The sequence below is a fragment of the Plectropomus leopardus genome, chromosome 18 (genome assembly GCF_026936395.1).
Source record: "Plectropomus leopardus strain MGB_pleo_1.0 chromosome 18, ASM2693639v1, whole genome shotgun sequence".
NCBI lineage: Eukaryota > Metazoa > Chordata > Actinopteri > Perciformes > Serranidae > Plectropomus > Plectropomus leopardus.
Window position 1 is genome coordinate 32817447 of NC_142193.1, and position 22132 is coordinate 32839578.

The 22132-nt window shown below is 43.7% G+C and overlaps 2 protein-coding genes across 2 annotated transcripts in view; one reads left to right on the plus strand and one right to left on the minus strand.

Annotated features, from left to right (window-relative positions):
• rab3db (RAB3D, member RAS oncogene family, b) overlaps window positions 1–21824 on the minus strand; it is a 29605-nt gene extending 7781 nt beyond the window's left edge. Inside the window, exons 1-2 of the mRNA XM_042504715.2 lie at window positions 21399–21824; window positions 13023–13259 (exon numbers count right to left, since the gene is read on the minus strand). Of these exons, the coding sequence (XP_042360649.1) occupies window positions 13023–13259 (237 nt within the window). The 5' untranslated portion in view covers window positions 21399–21824. The remainder of the gene's footprint in view (window positions 1–13022; window positions 13260–21398) is intronic.
• The window catches only part of LOC121957144 (phosphoribosyl pyrophosphate synthase-associated protein 2), a 188561-nt gene that overhangs the window by 143934 nt on the left and 22495 nt on the right, over window positions 1–22132 (plus strand). The gene's annotated exons all lie outside the window — the stretch shown is intronic.

Below are 22132 nucleotides of genomic sequence, written 5' to 3' on the forward strand. Positions count from 1 at the left end.
GTTGTTGTTTTTGAAATTAATAGTAAAATATTTTTCAGTGTTTAGTCATATCGTCAAGGATATTGTTATCCCCAAAATACCCTGACAATATCGTGATATTGTTTTAGAGCATTATTGCTCTACTGTATTCAATAGCATACAGCTTCACACACTTTATATTTAAAGATATGTAAAGAAAAAAAGTAATCAATTCCTCTGTGATCATTCAATGCATCATATGAAACCACCAGGGGGCAATATTGTCCTAACTATGACGTGCTGCTGTTCTGCAAACTGACCCGTCAGAGTTTGCACTGACGCACGTGAAGATATAAAGTTTTACTGCAGTTTTACTGAATCACAAACGTCTGGCAGAATTCAGATGGACAGTTATGATCAGACTGAACATAACAAATACAAATACTTGAGCAGTCCCAGCCATCGTGTTCCACATACGATCATTTCACCTGATCTTCACTGCGTCGTGTTCAGGTGTGACAACTGCCTCAGTTACGTTTCTATGGTGAGCTATAATTATTTCTGTGTTTTGCATCAGTTGAGCTGTTGTACAGTCTGACAGCTGCAGTGCCTGGGGCTCACTGGGGCTCACTGGGGTTAAATGTGAAGTCAGTCAAAGACCCGAAATAGTTTAGTGGAGGTTCAGAGCAGAAAGATGAAACAGGCTGACTGACATGAACGCCCACAAATACCACAAATACCTGGCGACCTTGGATATCATATGGATATCAGGTCTACAGGTGTGTTTAATCTGGTGTTTCCCTCACAGTGAGGAGGAGTAGAGAGGAGGAGGAGGAGAAAGAAGAGGAGGAGGAGGAGGAGGAGGAGGATGTGGGTTGTCCAGGTAACCAGAGGTCATTGAGGATTCTGAATTCATCACGTGTCTGCTCAGTCTGCTCGGTGTTACAGTGAAGTGGATGTGGGTCGTAGATGTGTTACAGTGAAGTGGATCTGGGTCGTAGATGTGTTACAGTGAAGTGGATGTGGGTCGTAGATGTATTACAGTGAAGTGGATCTGGGTCGTAGATGTGTTACAGTGAAGTGGATCTGGGTCGTAGATGTGTTACAGTGAAGTGGGTCTGGGTCGTAGATGTGTTACAGTGAAGTGGATGTGGGTCGTAGATGTGTTACAGTGAAGTGGGTCTGGGTCGTAGATGTGTTACAGTGAAGTGGGTCTGGGTCGTAGATGTGTTACAGTGAAGTGGGTCTGGGTCGTGGATGTGTTACAGTGAAGTGGGTCTGGGTCGTAGATGTGTTACAGTGAAGTGGGTCTGGGTCGTGGATGTGTTACAGTGAAGTGGGTCTGGGTCGTAGATGTGTTACAGTGAAGTGGATCTGGGTCGTAGATGTGTTACAGTGAAGTGGGTCTGGGTCGTAGATGTGTTACAGTGAAGTGGGTCTGGGTCGTAGATGTGTTACAGTGAAGTGGATCTGGGTCGTAGATGTGTTACAGTGAAGTGGGTCTGGGTCGTAGATGTGTTACAGTGAAGTGGGTCTGGGTCGTGGATGTGTTACAGTGAAGTGGGTCTGGGTCGTAGATGTGTTACAGTGAAGTGGATGTGGGTCGTAGATGTGTTACAGTGAAGTGGATGTGGGTCGTAGATGTGTTACAGTGAAGTGGATGTGGGTCGTAGATGTGTTACAGTGAAGTGGGTCTGGGTCGTAGATGTGTTACAGTGAAGTGGGTCTGGGTCGTAGATGTGTTACAGTGAAGTGGATGTGGGTCGTAGATGTGTTACAGTGAAGTGGATGTGGGTCGTAGATGTGTTACAGTGAAGTGGGTCTGGGTCGTAGATGTGTTACAGTGAAGTGGATGTGGGTCGTAGATGTGTTACAGTGAAGTGGGTCTGGTTCTTAATCAGCGTTAGTCTTGAACCAGAGCAGTCTGAACATGTTTGCAGCAGCGCAGCCCCGTGTGAAATGTTCTTTTCTTCTCTCCGGCGCCTCGGTGTGACTCTGCTTTCAGGGGTTATTTTTGTTTCATATCGCAGGTCCGTCCTTATCTCATCCTCGCAGAGATGAACAAATATTTGGCGGCGTAATGGGACGTCTAACCAAACAGACCGTCTCCAGGGCTGCCGTAATCGACCACAGCTGGTAAACAGAGCTGCTCCCTCGTGTGTCCGTGGATCATGTTAGACAGGAGGGCTTTAACCCTTTGTTGCTCTGTTGTCAGACACCTTTCACAAGAATTTAAACTCATAGAGCCTGAGGAAATTGGTTTGATTTCTTTTGAAAACACGGGAAAAACGGCAGTGTGTAACTTGGCAAGAAATGTCCAGGAAAAAAAAGTTAAAAGTGACAAGAAAATTACTTGAAAACTAGCTGTGGGGAGATAATGAAATATTTAAAATTACATTAAAGAAAAACATTATTTTATTTTTCTGCATTTCCTTAGGGTAATCTCTGTGTTTGCTAAGCTCATTTTCAGGTAATTTTCTTCTAACTGTTTACATAATTAATAATTTTATTTAATTTTTGTCACTTCCTTAAGGTAAGTTTTGTTATTCCTTTTTTTTTTTTTAAAAAAAAACAACCTTTTTTTGGCTTATTTTCAGCTAACTTTCTTGTAACTTTTAAAGTAAAGTAGTATATACTAGTACATATTTTAGCTTATTATCAGGTAACTTTGTTGTAACTATTTACTAATAAAGCATTTTATTTTTCAGAATTCATTTAGGTCATTTTTGTGTGTTTTGGTTCTGTTATCTATTTAGTTTTGCTTGTTTTCAGGTAATTTCTTGTACCTCTTTACTGCTTTCTTACTTTTTTGGGCCATTTCTTGTTAAGTTGCTGATTGCCTTCTTCCCATGGTTTTTGAAAGAAATTCAGTCAATTTGCTCGGGTTTCCAAGGGTTAAACCAGGCCTCTGACGTCACCCTGATCTTTAAACATGCGTCACCTGCCTTTATAGTAGCAGCCGACACAAAGCAGTGGCACACACACACACACACACACACACACACACACACACACACACACACACACACACACACACACACACACACACACACACACACACACACACACACACACACACACACACACACAGCACAGTTTATGCAAAGTGTGCAAAAGGTGTGTGAGTGTGTTAGGGTTAGTCTGTGTGTGCTCAAAGATCAGACACATATTTCCATGACAGAGAAAGCAGAGATGTAAACAATACGTGTGTGCAGTGTGAACACACACACACACACACACAAACATGTTCTGAGCTGTGTGTGTGTTATCAGGTCAGTTTCCATGACACACAGATGGAGGCTCACAGCTGGCAGATCAGCAACAACTGAAGCAAAATGAAGTAAAACTGTAGGAGCCCGAACATTTCACAGAGTTCATCATCAACACCAAAAACTGTCTCTAACCTCGTCCTCCTCCACGCCCTAAACACTGAGTCTAACCTCCACGCCCTAAACACTGAGTCTAACCTCCACGCCCTAAACACTGAGTCTAACCTCCACGCCCTAAACACTGAGTCTAACCTCCACGCCCTAAACACTGAGTCTAACCTCCACGCCCTAAACACTGAGTCTAACCTCCACGCCCTCTAAACACTGAGTCTAACCTCCACGCCCTCTAAACACTGAGTCTAACCTCCACGCCCTAAACACTGAATCTAACCTCCACGCCCTAAACACTGAGTCTAACCTCCACACCCTCTAAACACTGAGTCTAACCTCCACGCCCTCTAAACACGGAGTCTAACCTCCACGCCCTCTAAACACTGAGTCTAACCTCCACGCCCTAAACACTGAGTCTAACCTCCACACCCTCTAAACACTGAGTCTAACCTCCACGCCCTCTAAACACTGAGTCTAACCTCCACGCCCTAAACACTGAGTCTAACCTCCACACCCTCTAAACACTGAGTCTAACCTCCACGCCCTCTAAACACTGAGCCTAACCTCCACGCCCTAAACACTGAGTCTAACCTCCACGCCCTCTAAACACTGAGTCTAACCTCCACGCCCTAAACACTGAGTCTAACCTCCACGCCCTCTAAACACTGAGTCTAACCTCCACGCCCTAAACACTGAGCCTAACCGCCACACCCTCTAAACACTGAGTCTAACCTCCACACCCTCTAAACACTAAGCCTAACCTCCACGCCCTCTAAACATTGAGCCTAACCTCCACGCCCTAAACACTGAGTCTAACCTCCACGCCCTAAACACTGAGTCTAACCTCCACGCCCTAAACACTGAGTCTAACCTCCACGCCCTCTAAACACTGAGTCTAACCTCCACGCCCTAAACACTGAGTCTAACCTCCACGCCCTCTAAACACTGAGTCTAACCTCCACGCCCTAAACACTGAGTCTAACCTCCACGCCCTCTAAACACTGAGCCTAACCTCCACGCCCTCTAAACACTGAGTCTAACCTCCACGCCCTAAACACTGAGTCTAACCTCCACGCCCTCTAAACACTGAGTCTAACCTCCACGCCCTCTAAACACTGAGCCTAACCTCCACGCCCTAAACACTGAGCCTAACCTCCACACCCTAAACACTGAGTCTAACCTCAACGCCCTCTAAACACTGAGTCTAACCTCCATGCCCTCTAAACACTGAGTCTAACCTCCACGCCCTCTAAACACTGAGTCTAACCTCCACGCCCTAAACACTGAGTCTAACCTCCACGCCCTCTAAACACTGAGTCTAACCTCCACGCCCTCTAAACACTGAGTCTAACCTCCACGCCCTCTAAACACTGAGTCTAACCTCCACGCCCTAAACACTGAGTCTAACCTCCACGCCCTCTAAACACTGAGCCTAACCTCCACGCCCTAAACACTGAGTCTAACCTCCACGCCCTCTAAACACTGAGTCTAACCTCCACGCCCTAAACACTGAGTCTAACCTCCACGCCCTCTAAACACTGAGCCTAACCTCCACGCCCTAAACACTGAGTCTAACCTCCACGCCCTCTAAACACTGAGCCTAACCTCCACGCCCTAAACACTGAGTCTAACCTCCACGCCCTCTAAACACTGAGTCTAACCTCCACGCCCTAAACACTGAGCCTAACCTCCACGCCCTCTAAACACTGAGTCTAACCTCCACGCCCTAAACACTGAGCCTAACCTCCACGCCCTCTAAACACTGAGTCTAACCTCCACGCCCTAAACACTGAGTCTAACCTCCACGCCCTCTAAACACTGAGTCTAACCTCCACGCCCTAAACACTGAGTCTAACCTCCACGCCCTCTAAACACTGAGCCTAACCTCCACGCCCTAAACACTGAGCCTAACCTCCACACCCTCTAAACACTGAGTCTAACCTCCACACCCTCTAAACACTGAGCCTAACCTCCACGCCCTAAACACTGAATCTAACCTCCACGCCCTAAACACTGAGTCTAACCTCCACACCCTCTAAACACTGAGTCTAACCTCCACGCCCTCTAAACACTGAGTCTAACCTCCACGCCCTAAACACTGAGTCTAACCTCCACGCCCTAAACACTGAGTCTAACCTCCACACCCTCTAAACACTGAGTCTAACCTCCACGCCCTCTAAACACTGAGCCTAACCTCCACGCCCTAAACACTGAGTCTAACCTCCACGCCCTAAACACTGAGTCTAACCTCCACGCCCTAAACACTGAGTCTAACCTCCCCACCCTCTAAACACTGAGCCTAACCTCCACGCCCTAAACACTGAGCCTAACCGCCACACCCTCTAAACACTGAGTCTAACCTCCACACCCTCTAAACACTAAGCCTAACCTCCACGCCCTCTAAACATTGAGCCTAACCTCCACGCCCTAAACACTGAATCTAACCTCCACGCCCTAAACACTGAGTCTAACCTCCACACCCTCTAAACACTGAGTCTAACCTCCACGCCTCTAAACACTGAGCCTAACCTCCACGCCTAAACACTGAGTCTAACCTCCACGCCCTCTAAACACTGAGCCTAACCTCCACGCCCTAAACACTGAGTCTAACCTCCACGCCCTCTAAACACTGAGTCTAACCTCCACGCCCTCTAAACACTGAGTCTAACCTCCACGCCCTAAACACTGAGCCTAACCTCCACGCCTCTAAACACTGAGTCTAACCTCCACGCCCTCTAAACACTGAGCCTAACCTCCACGCCCTAAACACTGAGCCTAACCTCCACACCCTAAACACTGAGTCTAACCTCCACGCCCTCTAAACACTGAGTCTAACCTCCACGCCCTCTAAACACTGAGTCTAACCTCCACGCCCTAAACACTGTGTCTAACCTCCACACCCTCTAAACACTGAGTCTAACCTCCACGCCCTCTAAACACTGAGTCTAACCTCCACACCCTCTAAACACTGAGTCTAACCTCCACGCCCTCTAAACACTGAGCCTAACCTCCACGCCCTAAACACTGAGTCTAACCTCCACGCCCTCTAAACACTGAGTCTAACCTCCACGCCCTCTAAACACTGAGTCAAACCCCCACGCTCTAAACACTGAGTCTAACCTCCACGCCTCTAAACACTGAGCCTAACCTCCACGCCCTCTAAACACTGAGCCTAACCTCCACGCCCTAAACACTGAGTCTAACCTCCACGCCCTCTAAACACTGAGTCTAACCTCCACGCCCTCTAAACACTGAGTCTAACCTCCACGCCCTAAACACTGAGTCTAACCTCCACGCCCTCTAAACACTGAGCCTAACCTCCACGCCCTAAACACTGAGTCTAACCTCCACGCCCTCTAAACACTGAGTCTAACCTCCACGCCCTAAACACTGAGTCTAACCTCCACGCCCTCTAAACACTGAGTCTAACCTCCACGCCCTCAAAACACTGACTCACCCCCACACCCCCTAAACACTGAGTCTAACCTCCACACCCTCTAAACACTAAGCCTAACCTCCACGCCCTCTAAACATTGAGCCTAACCTCCACGCCCTAAACACTGAATCTAACCTCCACGCCCTAAACACTGAGTCTAACCTCCACACCCTCTAAACACTGAGTCTAACCTCCACGCCCTCTAAACACTGAGCCTAACCTCCACGCCCTAAACACTGAGTCTAACCTCCACGCCCTCTAAACACTGAGCCTAACCTCCACGCCCTAAACACTGAGTCTAACCTCCACGCCCTCTAAACACTGAGTCTAACCTCCACGCCCTAAACACTGAGTCTAACCTCCACGCCCTCTAAACACTGAGTCTAACCTCCACGCCCTCTAAACACTGAGCCTAACCTCCACGCCCTAAACACTGAGCCTAACCTCCACACCCTAAACACTGAGTCTAACCTCAACGCCCTCTAAACACTGAGTCTAACCTCCACGCCCTCTAAACACTGAGTCTAACCTCCACGCCCTCTAAACACTGAGTCTAACCTCCACGCCCTAAACACTGAGTCTAACCTCCACGCCCTCTAAACACTGAGTCTAACCTCCACGCCCTCTAAACACTGAGCCTAACCTCCACGCCCTCTAAACACTGAGCCTAACCTCCACACCCTAAACACTGAGTCTAACCTCCACGCCCTCTAAACACTGAGTCTAACCTCCACGCCCTCTAAACACGGAGTCTAACCTCCACGCCCTAAACACTGAGTCTAACCTCCACGCCCTCTAAACACTGAGCCTAACCTCCACGCCCTCTAAACACTGAGCCTAACCTCCACGCCCTAAACACTGAGTCTAACCTCCACGCCCTCTAAACACTGAGTCTAACCTCCACGCCCTCTAAACACTGAGTCTAACCTCCACGCCTCTAAACACTGAGTCTAACCTCCACGCCCTCTAAACACTGAGTCTAACCTCCACGCCCTCTAAACACTGAGCCTAACCTCCACGCCCTAAACACTGAGCCTAACCTCCACACCCTAAACACTGAGTCTAACCTCAACGCCCTCTAAACACTGAGTCTAACCTCCACGCCCTCTAAACACTGAGTCTAACCTCCACGCCCTCTAAACACTGAGTCTAACCTCCACGCCCTCTAAACACTGAGCCTAACCTCCACGCCCTAAACACTGAGTCTAACCTCCACGCCCTCTAAACACTGAGTCTAACCTCCACGCCCTCTAAACACTGAGTCTAACCTCCACGCCCTCTAAACACTGAGTCTAACCTCCACGCCCTCTAAACACTGAGTCTAACCTCCACGCCCTCTAAACACTGAGTATAACCTCCACACCCTCTAAACACTGAGTCTAACCTCCACGCCCTCTAAACACTGAGTCTAACCTCCACGCCCTCTAAACACTGAGTCTAACCTCCACGCCCTCTAAACACTGAGTCTAACCTCCACGCCCTAAACACTGAGTCTAACCTCCACGCCCTCTAAACACTGAGCCTAACCTCCACGCCCTAAACACTGAGTCTAACCTCCACGCCCTCTAAACACTGAGTCTCACCTCCACGCCCTCCAAACACTGAGCCTAACCTCCACGCCCTCTAAACACTGAGTCTAACCTCCACACCCTAAACACTGAGTCTAACCTCAACGCCCTCTAAACACTGAGTCTAACCTCCACGCCCTAAACACTGAGTCTAACCTCCACGCCCTCTAAACACTGAGTCTAACCTCCACGCCCTCTAAACACTGAGTCTAACCTCCACCCCCTAAACACTGAGTCTAACCTCCACGCCCTCTAAACACTGAGCCTAACCTCCACGCCCTAAACACTGAGTCTAACCTCCACGCCCTCTAAACACTGAGTCTAACCTCCACGCCCTCTAAACACTGAGTCTAACCTCCACGCCCTAAACACTGAGTCTAACCTCCACGCCCTCTAAACACTGAGCCTAACCTCCACGCCCTAAACACTGAGTCTAACCTCCACGCCCTCTAAACACTGAGTCTAACCTCCACGCCCTCTAAACACTGAGTCTAACCTCCACGCCCTAAACACTGAGTCTAACCTCCACGCCCTCTAAACACTGAGTCTAACCTCCACGCCCTCTAAACACTGAGCCTAACCTCCACGCCCTAAACACTGAGCCTAACCTCCACACCCTAAACACTGAGTCTAACCTCAACGCCCTCTAAACACTGAGTCTAACCTCCACGCCCTCTAAACACTGAGTCTAACCTCCACGCCCTCTAAACACTGAGTCTAACCTCCACGCCCTAAACACTGAGTCTAACCTCCACGCCCTCTAAACACTGAGTCTAACCTCCACGCCCTCTAAACACTGAGTCTAACCTCCACGCCCTAAACACTGAGTCTAACCTCCACGCCCTCTAAACACTGAGTCTAACCTCAACGCCCTCTAAACACTGAGTCTAACCTCCACGCCCTCTAAACACTGAGTCTAACCTCCACGCCCTAAACACTGAGTCTAACCTCCACGCCCTCTAAACACTGAGTCTAACCTCCACGCCCTCTAAACACTGAGTCTAACCTCCACGCCCTAAACACTGAGTCTAACCTCCACGCCCTCTAAACACTGAGCCTAACCTCCACGCCCTAAACACTGAGTCTAACCTCCACGCCCTCTAAACACTGAGTCTAACCTCCACGCCCTAAACACTGAGTCTAACCTCCACGCCCTCTAAACACTGAGCCTAACCTCCACGCCCTAAACACTGAGTCTAACCTCCACGCCCTCTAAACACTGAGTCTAACCTCCACGCCCTCTAAACACTGAGTCTAACCTCCACGCCCTCTAAACACTGAGCCTAACCTCCACGCCCTCTAAACACTGAGCCTAACCTCCACACCCTAAACACTGAGTCTAACCTCCACGCCCTAAACACTGAGTCTAACCTCCACGCCCTAAACACTGAGTCTAACCTCCACGCCCTCTAAACACTGCAACGCCGCGCTGCACTAAATCTTCACAGTGTCTCAAGCAGACGCTGATAGCAACTTCCTCTGCTTCCTGAGCTGAGGAAATACCAGCTCTCTTTATCGTTCACCATCATAAGTTACGTCAGCGCCGGCAGCCTTTCCACAGCAGACTGATCACACCATCGTAGAGCCACTACAGTTAACCCCTTAGACCCCCCACACTCAAAGTCAAGCTTTAAGAAATATTATACATACAAAAATTTAACTGACATCAGTCCTAATCAAAAATATCATATATTGATTAATTTTAATAATAATTGATTAACTTTTTCTTTTTAAATCTCCTCCGTGCTCAGCGTGTGAGTGTAGCTGCTGACAGTCTGGGATATGTCAGTGATCAGCAGCTACATTGACTGTGACAGGTCACCTAGTGGAAATAGCATGTATTTCCTCCATATGCCAAATATGGTCAAATTGACCTCATCAGGTGGAAAATAGTCAAAATGACAAAAAAGCCCAGAATGACACCCAGAAATAATACAAGTCCTGTTTTTATCTTTGATGACATATGCATGAACACAGACACAATTATCACAACGTGAAGAATGAAAAGCGCTTGAAATGTGCAAAACAGTCCCTAAAGGGTTAATTCTCTCTGTTGTAATATCACACGCCGCTCAGATGCCACGTGTTGTTTCAGAGCGACGCGTTTGGTCGGGCAGCCGAGTGTGTGTTTTGGTGTGGGCTCCTCTGCTGCTGCTGATTCATCGTTGGTCTGTTTGTGCATCACAGGCTGTTGGTTTAAATGATTCATCTGTTTGAGCAGCATTAACGCTGAACATCGAAAGGATCGTAACCCTGAAGACAAACGAAGATACGGCACAATGACAAGGTCCTGCCGTGGATACCGGGCTTACAGTTTTTGTGACTTTTTAAGATTATGTCCAAAACATTTTATTCATTTTTTAAACTTTTATTTTAATTTTTGGTAATTTTTGATGATTTTTCATGAAAACATTTTGGTAAATTTTGGTGATTTTAAAGAAAACATTTCCACACTTTTTGTTCCTTTAACATTTTTTTTTGCAATTTTTAACAAAAAATGTATTTTTTTTTTTTTTTTTTTTTGATGATTTTTGAAGAATACATTTTGGCACTTTTCATCTTTAAAATTTTTGGTGATTTTTGAAGAAAAAATGCTGCCTTTTTTTTCTTAAAGGTGACTTTTGAAGAAGACATTTTGTCGGTTGTTTTTTTTCTTAAAATTTTTGGCGATTTTTGAAGAAAACATTTAGGCAATTTTTTTACTTTGAAAATTGTTAACAATATTTGAAGAAAACATTTTGAAGTTTTTTTCATTTTTGGTGATTTTTGAGGAACACATTTTCGCTTTTTTTTCCTCGCTAAAAGTTTTTTGTGATTTTTGACATTTTAAAAATTTTTGGCGAAAGATAACAAAAGGTGATGTGTCTTCGGCTTGTCCCTTCATAATGCAGATTGAATTAAAAGGCAGAATACCTCCAGATCTGTGGCGAGACAGTTTATTGTCCCAGAACCCTGACCTCCAACTAAGCCTTAAGTTCAGTTAAGATGAAGCCTTTTCCACAGTACCCATGAAGACGTGGAGCCCTGGCGACTTTTCTCTCGTATTCTGGCTAAATGTCTCTTCACGTTGACACGTAAGACACCAGCAGGCAGCAGATCACAGCAGCGACTCTGAAACCACGAGGAAGTTGTGCTTTTTACACAATTCACGTGCTAAACTTGCACAACCCAAGACTGGAGACAGAGCTGGTCTAAAAGGTTTTCTGGTGAAGCGTCTGCCTCCACGCCGCCTGACACGTATTTCACAGGAGCTTCCTACGCGTTTCTTTTTCTCCGTGTTTTTCCAGCTCAGCCGCCTGAAGAAATGTTGGTACATAAAGAGGAACACAGGAGCACAAAAACATGCTGCTTCTTGAGTCACATGCACTGAAATTCATAGATCTGATCCAGTTTAAACTGCTATTATCATGTTCAGAGCAAGACATAATTCACTTCCAGGCAACACGAAAAATCCGTTTGGTGACGGGGGAGGGGAAATTTAATCTTTAAAAACAGTGTTCATACAGCTTAGAAGGCGAGAGGCTGAAAAAAAGCACAAATATTAATCAACTTTAAAAACTGTACAAAAAATAGATATTTTTGGGCAGGTGTGTGGATGAGGAAAGGTTGTATTAGGGTTGTTTCTATTGATTTTGTAATATATCGTGTTTGTATTTTAGCTGTAAATAAATTTAGAAATTTGTTGAAATAATACGTGAGTTAAAATGGATGAATTAGTTTTACTTGGGCCTAATTTTCTGACTGCCTTTTTTCATTTGTTGCTTTTATTTTTGGTTTTGAATAGTCATTTAAGTAATTTAATAAATAAATAAAGCAGTTAAATCGCTTGTTGGGTTGGTAGTTGGTTAGTTGGTTAGTTAGATAGTTAGTATTAAGCTGCAGATATTTTGGCTAAAATTATCTGGGTTTGGGTGCACTATTCCTCGTGAAAACACAGCGATGGGACGGTTCAAAACAGCCGCGTTTGGGGGACATGCTGTGTGTCTCACAGATGTGTCTCACAGAGATGTCTCACAGACGTGTCTCACAGAGGTGTCTCACAGAGATGTCTCACAGACATGTCTCACAGACGTGTCTCACAGAGGTGTCTCACAGAGGTGTCTCACAGAGGTGTCTCACAGACGTGTCTCACAGACGTGTCTCACAGAGGTGTCTCACAGAGATGTCTCACAGACGTGTCTCACAGAGGTGTCTCACAGACGTGTCTCACAGAGGTGTCTCACAGAGGTGTCTCACAGACGTGTCTCACAGACGTGTCTCACAGAGGTGTCTCACAGAGGTGTCTCACAGACGTGTCTCACAGAGGTGTCTCACAGAGGTGTCTCACAGACGTGTCTCCCGGTGACAAAAGCAGCTCAAACACAATCACTTAAAAACATTGATGTGATGAAAGCTAATTTCTCTTTTAATTTTGTCTGTCTTAATTCATCTATTTTAGTTTGTATTTTATTTGATCTTTTAATTTGTTCTTTTATTCTGCCCGATCATGTTTGTCCACTATCAGAACTATTATTACATTTGTGGAACAGAGACGGACGCACTTTACAGAAAACGGCATTATTCTGCTGTTTGGAGGCTTGTTGTTGTTGTTTATGCTCTCTGTTTACCGAAATGTCTCAACGAACGCAACGACCACAAACAAAACCCACGCCGCTTTCACTGCACGTCTGACCCACTCACCCAGATCTGCAGCTTGATCCTCTTGTCGTTGCGGAAGACGGTCTTGACCTTGAAGTCGATGCCGACGGTGCTGACGAAGGCGGAGGTGAAGGAGTCGTCTGCGTAGCGGAACAGGAAGGAGGTTTTTCCCACGCTGCTGTTGCCAATGATCAGCAGCTTGAACATGTAGTCAAAGTTCTGGTCGGCGGCGTCCTTCTGGGAGGGCTGCTGCTGCAGCCGCGAGTCAGTCGATGCCATCTGCAGAGGCGGGACGAGGAGAAATCAGCTCTCAAAGAAATTCATCTCAGCTGCACTTGGAGGAAAGTTTTCATCAAAGCGCCACATGGTTATGATTATCTGAACGCTGGTTAGAATCCAAACAAACTTTGAGTTCTTTTTATTTACTTTACCTTTTATTTAAGGTTTATTTATCTCATTTCCTGTTATTTGTGCTCGCTTTCATTGCTTGTTTGTTTTTTATTTGTATTATTTCATGCTGACATTTTAAGTCCCGCATCTTGCATTATTTGTCCTCTGGTTTTATTTGATTCCTAACTCTGCCCTGGTTTTACCCGTGTTCAATACGACTGTTTGCATCGCCGCCTGATGACGTTGTTTTGACCATATTTGGCATATGGAGGAAATACATGCTGTTTCCACTAGGTGACCTGTCACAGTCAATGTAGCTGCTGATCACTGACATATCCCAGACCGTGGTAATTAAAAAACAACAACAAAACAAACAAACCACTTAGCATGTAGTATTTTAGAAATAATTTAGTTTTTTTTTTTTTTTTTCATCTAAAAACATAGTTACATCATGACAAAAACCTGGCATTTAAAGGGTTAAAATTCTGAAAATTAGTGAATATTCCGAAATTATGATTAGGACTGTTTAAATCAATGAAAGTAGAAAATATTAATGTATAGTATTTTATTATTTTTATTACTACTGTGTGTAATATTAAAGTTGGCCCCAATGGTAAAATCAGTTGATTATTTTTTAATAAAAAATCATTAAAAATGTCACAAAAATAGAAAAAAATGCTTAAAAAGGTCCCAAAGTCCAAGGCAAGGTCATTTCCTGAAATGTTTAAAATCAAATATATTCAATTTACAATGTTATTAATGCAGCTAAACATCCCATATTAAAAGACGGAAACAGGAAAAAAAGAAAAAAAAATTTTTTGCCTAAAAAATGACAAAACAAAGGGTTTTTTTAAATCAAAACAGCTGTCTTATTTTCTATAAAATATTAATTTGGGGAATTGTTTGGCTTTATTTGACAGTGACAGAGGAGAGATGACAGGAAATGAGGGGAGAAAATGACCAATGACGTTGGCCAGACTTTGTGGTTCATGGCGGGCGTCTTAAAAACACCGTGCGGGGTGTCTGACCACTAATATCACTACGAAGAAATGGTTCTGCACGTGCATGAAGATGCACATACATGCAAATGACGCAATGCATATTCCTGCCCAAAACACACACACACACACACACACACACACACACACACACACACACACACACACACACACACACACACACACACACACACACACACACACACACACAAACACACACTGTGTCATGGCTTTTAAGAAGCAATATGCCAACAAAGGCAAAGAAGAAGAACAATCTACAACACACTTGTCTGAGCTCAGCGAGACAAACAGCGAGCGTCCTGCAGCAGCTTTCTCTTAAATTTTCTCTTAAATTTTCTGGTGAGAAAATATTAGAGAAGTCAACTCCAGATGCAGCTTAACCATCCAAACCTGCTCTGACCAGGTGAGCTCAATGCCGAATCCAACTGATCACGTCACCTTTAAGCAAAGGTAACGCCCCCTAAACACCATATAAGGGCAGGTTTTGTGCCATGTGCAAAGACTCTGGCACATGAACAAGACTGGAGACATAACGCCAAAAAAGACAAAGAAGACGAACTTCTGCAGTATTAAAAGTAAAAGTACACATGCAGAAAGGTTTAAATAACTTTAATAAATCAAAATAATTCAAAGAAAACAACTTTTTGTATTGAAAATGACTTGCAGGATTATAAAAATAGTTTCCAATTGATTTTCTAATTAATGGATTAAGTGTTTCCGCTGCACTTGTATATTTTCATATTGTTGGTTTGTGCTCAAAAATCTTAATTTGTAAAGTAGTTATCTGATAACAGAAGCAGAGTAAAAGTATAACATTTGAAGTGTAGTGGAGTAGAAGTGGAAACTGGCACGCGATTAGTAAAAGTTCCTCGAATTTATACTTAAGTACAGTACTTGAGTAAATGTACTTCATTACATTCAGCACAGTAGCTGGAATTACAGTAACTGGGATCAATGCTCCAAGTATTGTAGTATTTCTTTAGCCCTGAAATGTAATAATCCAGTCATTATAATTACTCTAAAACATTGTCTAAATTTGCTTCAATGATATTTCTGCAGTTTTTAAATGTTCCTCAAATGTAAAATATTTGTTTGGGTCTGTGGTCTGTGAAACAGACGTTTTTCTCTCGTAAAAGTTTCTCTTACCAACCTGAGGCGCAAAAATAAGAAAACATCCCAAAAGTCAGTGGGTCCTAACAGAAAAAGGACAAATCGCGGATATGAGTACAAATAATAGAAAATGTGTTCATGTATGGTTTCTTGCATGAGGCTGGATGTTTATTGGGATCTTTTGGACAACTTTTGGATGATTAAACACAAACCTGCTCACTCAGACACTCAAATGAACCTAAAGGGTTAAATTTAGGGAAGCTGTGCCACCTGCTCGCCGCCTCACTCTCCTCAGGGCAGGTATGGGATTACCTGCCATTAAGCCATTTAGTGTCACTCATCCTCTAAACAATGGGAGGAGGGGGAGGAGGACGGAGCGAGACACATCCGTCCCCCCCGTCCCTCCAAACACACACAGCTGATCAATCCGCCCCGCCTCTCTACTGCGTCTCCGTGGTGACCAGACCAGGGCTCAGCTGCCAGCAGGACCCATTAGCGGTCAAAGCAGTCGGCTTTTAACGGGGCAGCTTGAGGCGTCCAGAGCAGGACGGAGACATCCATCACAGCAGCAGCCAAAAGAGAGCAGAGGACGCTGATTACCGAGGAATCAGAGGTTCACTGCGCGCACGTTTCCTCTCGCCATAACAACGGCAGCCGAGGCCCAAATGTTCCTCACAAACCCTGAATTATTCAGTATTTGCTGCCTAAATACTGAAAGTTGTGCAATGTTGGCGGCCTCTGAAACTGTCGCTACGTTTACATGACGTGAGAAAAAGGAATTATTGTGTTATTTTGACTAAAAACTGGACTTTTAAAAAACATGTACACATTGTAGTCCGACTGAAATCGGACTAAAATGAATTTATCAAAGTCGGACTAATGCGACGATTTCCTCTGTCGTGTAAACGCCTCAGTCGGACGTTCTGCACATGCTCCTTGTGCCCCCCCCCCCAAAAAATAAAGTACAGTCCTAAATATTCTAAGATCTGAAGAAACATCCTAAAATCCTAGAAACACGTATGGAGCTGCTGCGTCTGGCCCCGGACCTCCTGTCATTTTGCAAAAGTGGCCCCTAAACAGAGCTCCAGCTGAGAACCCTAAAACTGTCCTGATATCTTTGAAATGTCCTAAAAATGTCCCAAAATGCTAAAAACACCCTAAAATCTTTGAAATGTCCCAAAATCCTACAAACACCTAAAATGCTAGAAACGTCATGACCCCTGGAGACTTGTTCGGGGCGGCTGTGATGGGCGGAGCCCGCCGAGGGCTTTTCAGTCTCTTTTCTGCTCGGCATAAAAACACTGAAGTGTCGTCCACTGAGGCGTGAGGCCGACTTTCCACACGAACCTGCACAACCTTCAGCTGCTGTTGTGACGAAACACTCGGCGTCAGTGTGAAATAACACAATACTGTTTCTCAACGTCTCTCCACTGAGGCTTCAGCGTTACACAAAGTCCTGCCTCTCTAATCCCTCCAGACGTTGCTCCTGAAGTCACATGATGCCCTGCTGCGTGAGGGACTGTTTTGCGTGCGTATGGATCCCATACATAGCGTGGATACACCCGCTCTTGAATTCTTTTCTTTCTACAACTTTCCCGTCAGCTCGGCTGAAGGCCGAGGTAAACCCGGTCACATGTCCTCCGTGTTTACTGAGCAGCTCAGATGTTTCCAGGCAAATGCTTCAGCTTGGCCGGTCTGTAAAGACGCCTCTTGCGCGCTTGTCTCTTCCTCTTTTCATAAACATGCCATGTCAATGTCAAGATTTGCATAGTGTTTTCTTGTTACTGGGCGGCGTTGCTTAATTCTGTGGTGACAAGTTCCCTCTGAGTATCTAAATAAGTGAACGGCACCTGAAAGCATGACGCCTGCCGAAGCCTCCGTCCTCCACGTGTTACAACAGGTTTCAGACAGACGTTTGGACAAATCCTTTTTATTGTTCAAGCACTGCAGGAAATTATCAAGCCAAGTCTTAAAGATCTTTTAGCTTTTCTAATCTCATTTAAAATGTTAATTATTTCAGCCTCCCTTAACTGAATAACTTAACTGCGATTATTTGACTGCTCTTCTTGCCGTGCACTTTGGCGTCATGATGTGTTTTTCTGGACGTCGTTGTGAAGGAGTTTGCTCTCAATGACCCATCGAGACGAAATATGAAGATTGAATGAATGAATATTTGTTTCCACACAGAAATAGTTAACAGGAACAACAATTTATGAAACTGGATCAGAGAGAAACAGGCTGCGATGTTGAGTTCGCTCCGTTAGTTTGCGTCCACTTTGTTAGTTTTTGTCTCTGACAGGCTCAGATTGTTACGTCAGTGTCATTCTACATTGTGGAAAACATCCAACAGAGATCCAGCTTTTATTAAAGAGTTAAATCCTTTTGTTTAACTAAAAACAGCCCTGAAATCTCCATCACCAAACCACCCAGATCCATTCAGTTAACACTACTTCACTTTAGTCAAAGTCAACGGAAACAAACTAAAACTCGGAGAAACCGCCTTTCTACTGCTCTAACAAGCACCAGCTGTGGTTAGGCTGAAATTAACCCTTAATTCACCCAGGTAGATGTGAAAATATGCTGAAAATAAACAGTCTGGTGGGTTTGATGAGATTTTACAGTTAAAAATAAGTTATGCCAAAAACATTGACTTTAAGTAATCTGACGTGTCCATTTCCTGTGTATTTTTATTACAGTTTAAGTTTAAGGTACAACATCTCATTAAATGCAATAGTTTGATATCAGGCTGAGAAAACTTGAATAAATTAAGTGACTTAGTCACTTAAGCATTTTTACGGTGTGTTAAGTTATTATTATAAATTAACTTTTGATTTAGTTTAATTTAGTTACATTTTACCCAAAAATATAGCTTAATTTTGATTCGGGCCAAGACTCATTTTTTGAGTGTTTCTGGCTAAACAAAAAGGATTTTACTCTTTAACTAACAGGTCTGTCTCTGCAGGGATCCTTTTGTTGTCAGACAGATCAAATCTGCACTTTTATTGGACAGAAATTGCACAACGTAAATTTTGGTGCACAATCGTTGGTTACACTTCAGCCTGTTTGGCAGCTGCTGGAAAACACCAAAGTTACCTTTAAGTCTGCAGTTTTTTCTGCAGTTTGTGGGACGTTTCTAACCAAGTCGCTCTTTGCCTTTCCACACACATTTTCAAAGGAAATCAAACCAATTTGCTCAAATGTTTAAAGCGGTTATGCTTGTGAAAGGCATCTGAGTGCAGCACACAAAAAATGATGCTGATCCGGGTTCCAAAGGGTTAAGAAGCCGAAAGCAGCAAATGTTTAACATTTTTTACCTGAGAAATGACAAACAGTTAATCAATGATCAGAACAGCTGGGGGCTAATTTTCTTTCTGTGATAAGACGCTTCGCATCAGCACCAGGAGCCCGGGACGGTCGTCACATCAGAGACGTCGTTCCCCCAGCGGCTGCTTTATGGCTCCGATTATCTCCGGGAGAACAAACACGGCCCGAGCTGGTGAACGCAGCCTGATGACGGCAGCTCGGCCCTCAGCTGGCACTGTTTGCAGAGCGGGCTGCCCGACCCGCAGGAAATGACCACGACTGATTAGTTGGCAGCTGTCACATCAGTTTTTCATTAGTGCAAACGCAAACATGGACGATGAAGGCGAGGACGAGAATTTCGAAATTAGAAAATGACTAATATAATCTGCTGCTGTCTGCAACACAAACAAATAATTGCACTGGGGGTGAATTTATGGGAGGATTTTTTGGCTTTCGGGAAGTGGCAACATAAATGTCTGTATTTTTACATTTTTCTTACAGCGGATTTTTTTTAAAGAAAACATGTCATCGGTTTTTGTAAAAGCCTTTCTTTCCTTTAAAAAAGAAATTTTGGCATTTTTTTCCCCTTTTTTTCCTTCCTTTTGGTGAACTTTTTTTTATTTGAAAATTACATATTTTTTTCTTAAATTTTTTTTTTGGTGATTACACAAAAAATGGTGATTTGTTTTTTCTTTAACATATTTCATGTATTTTTGAAATATATTTTTTTAAAGCAAACATTCTTACAAACCCTGTGGGCCCACGAAAAAATAATATATTTATATTTATATTTATATATATATTACAATATTACACCTTTACTATGGCCAGAAATGTAAGAACAGAACTTAGTTTTGGATTTTCACATTTCCGACAGACTTGGAACAAATCATGATGAAATTTTAAATGAGACGTAAAATAACGTGATTTTGATGAAATAGCAATTTTTCAAGCTCCGAATGTTTTTTTCTGATTTAAGTGTTTGTTGTGCATGATGTGTTCAAGGACTGTCGTAAATTTAAAAATCCAACAATGATTTCTGTTTTTCAGATTCTGACTATGATAAGTGGTGTAATTTTGGCTATTTTTTAAGACAACGTGCATATTTACTTAATAAATCACCTGCAAAATAAATACAAACCACAACCATTTAAAGTCGTAAGCCCGTCCCCGAAAACCAAAATAAAATCATAGGTCCCTCCCAGTGCTTCCAAAACCATTTGACATGCCTCTTCCTTTTATATGTATTTTTACAGAAAACATTAAAAAATTGCAAATTACGCATTTTATCGCAGCCAGAAACTGTAAAAACTGAAATTGTCATTCGATTTTGGCATTTCCAGCAGTTCTTGGACACATTACATATGTGGGACAAACGCTTTTGTCAGAAAAAGAAAAAAAAACAATCTGAGCTTACAAAAGTGATATTTCATCAAAATGACTTTGTTTCACGTCTCATATGAAATTTTGTCAAAAATAAAGTGTTTGCACGAACTAACCGGCATACACAACACGAGCTAAAAATCGTGTTTTGGGTTTTTTTTGTTTGTTTTTTTCAACTTGAGGATTACGTCTTCAACTTTTACCTTTCAAACATCAAAGTTTTTAAAATCTAACTTCTCTTTTTCGGGGACGGCAGGTCATGCATTTTCCCAAAGTCACTCAGGGAGACTAAAGACAGAATATTTAGGACTCGATCCCAGCGAGCAGGTTTTGGTTCTAAAATCGTTCAGAAAATCGTTCAGTGCAACCAGTTGAGTGTTTTGGTAACATTTTCAGTGGCAAGTTTCTTCTTAGTTCCCAGAAAGTTATCAGTTTTTAAATTTGGGAAACTTTCTTTAAACATTTTTTAAAAAGTTTTTTTTTTCTTTTTGTATACGTATCACATAGTGTTTTCATTTTTAATAAGTTGTGTAATCTCAGTCCTCGGTAACATGTTCTGAATGTTACTTTGAAAACGTTCTTCCTTTGTTCTCATGTAACATTGTGGGAACATTTTATAAAGAGATCATTCTCTGATCTGTCACTTCTCGACATCACCAAAACATCCTCTGAATGTTGCAGCTCAAACGTTTCGTCGCAGTCAGCATTTAACCTCACAGGGACATTATCTGAAAAGATAAACATAATGTTCTTTGAACGTTAGGTTAAGATGTATTCTTTAAAAAATATATATACTGCAGCTTGTAGGTAACATTAGCCAGTGCTGTGGGAACGTTCCCTGCTAGCTGGGTTCCTGGGGAACTAAACATCATGCATTACTGCATATATATATATATATATATATATATATATACACACACATATATATATATAGGTTTGTAAGGATTTTACTGGTTCCATAACTTCTCACAAATATAAAACTCTACATTTCTTTTCCAGGTTTTCCATGACTTTAGAGCCCCGTTTGTAGCTTAAGGGAGGATTAACAAAAAAGTCAAACCCAAGTTTTCCTCCCTCCTCTGATAAATACAGAACAGTCCCTGAGCATTAAAAGGCAAACTTTACCGGGAGTGAGGGCGCAGCGTGAGCACGCGCGCATAAGGAAGTGCGACGCAGGAAAAACTGCAGGATTTAGGAAATGAAGCAAACTTACCTTCCTGCAGAAAAAAGCGACGCGTCCAGCTCGGTCCCCTCTCGGCTCCCGGTCGGTGAAATCTGTCTGAGATGTCGGTGAAGTTGAACAGCTGAAAACGTCCTGATGAGCTCCAGCTGCCGCCTGCTGTCCTCACGACCCTGTCCCTCTGTCCTCCTCGCGATTCTGTCCTCCTCGTGAGCCTCCTTCCGTGTGTCTCTGCTCGTGCAGCAGCTCCCGGATCTCGACGGTCGGTGTGTCTGAGTGTCCCGGTGTGACTGAAGCCGCTGAAAGCTGCGAGCTTCTGTGTGTGTGTGTGTGTGTGTGTGTACACAGCTCGAGGAGAGGGCTGGACTCACTGCGTGTGCACGTGAGCGTGCGGGCACTTAACTAACGCACACACCCTTTAGCATTCATACTCAACCTAAGGCCCGCGGGCCAAATCTGGCCGCCGATAGGGTGCCTCGTGGCCCCGCCAAACAACTTCTGATTGACACTAAAAATACAGTGATGGACTCTGCGAATAGTTTTTGGTGTCAGAGACATAAAACTGCATCTAAATAGAGCTTGATGATCAAAAAAAGTGAAATACTAGAAACTTTCTGAAATACTAGCAACATAGAAACATATTAAAATGTATTAGAATTTTAGAAATGTCCTCAAATCCAAAAAACCTTCCTAAAATCCTTGAAATGTCCTGAAATCTGAACAATGTTCTTAAGTCCAATAAACATCCTAAAATGCTAGAAATGTCC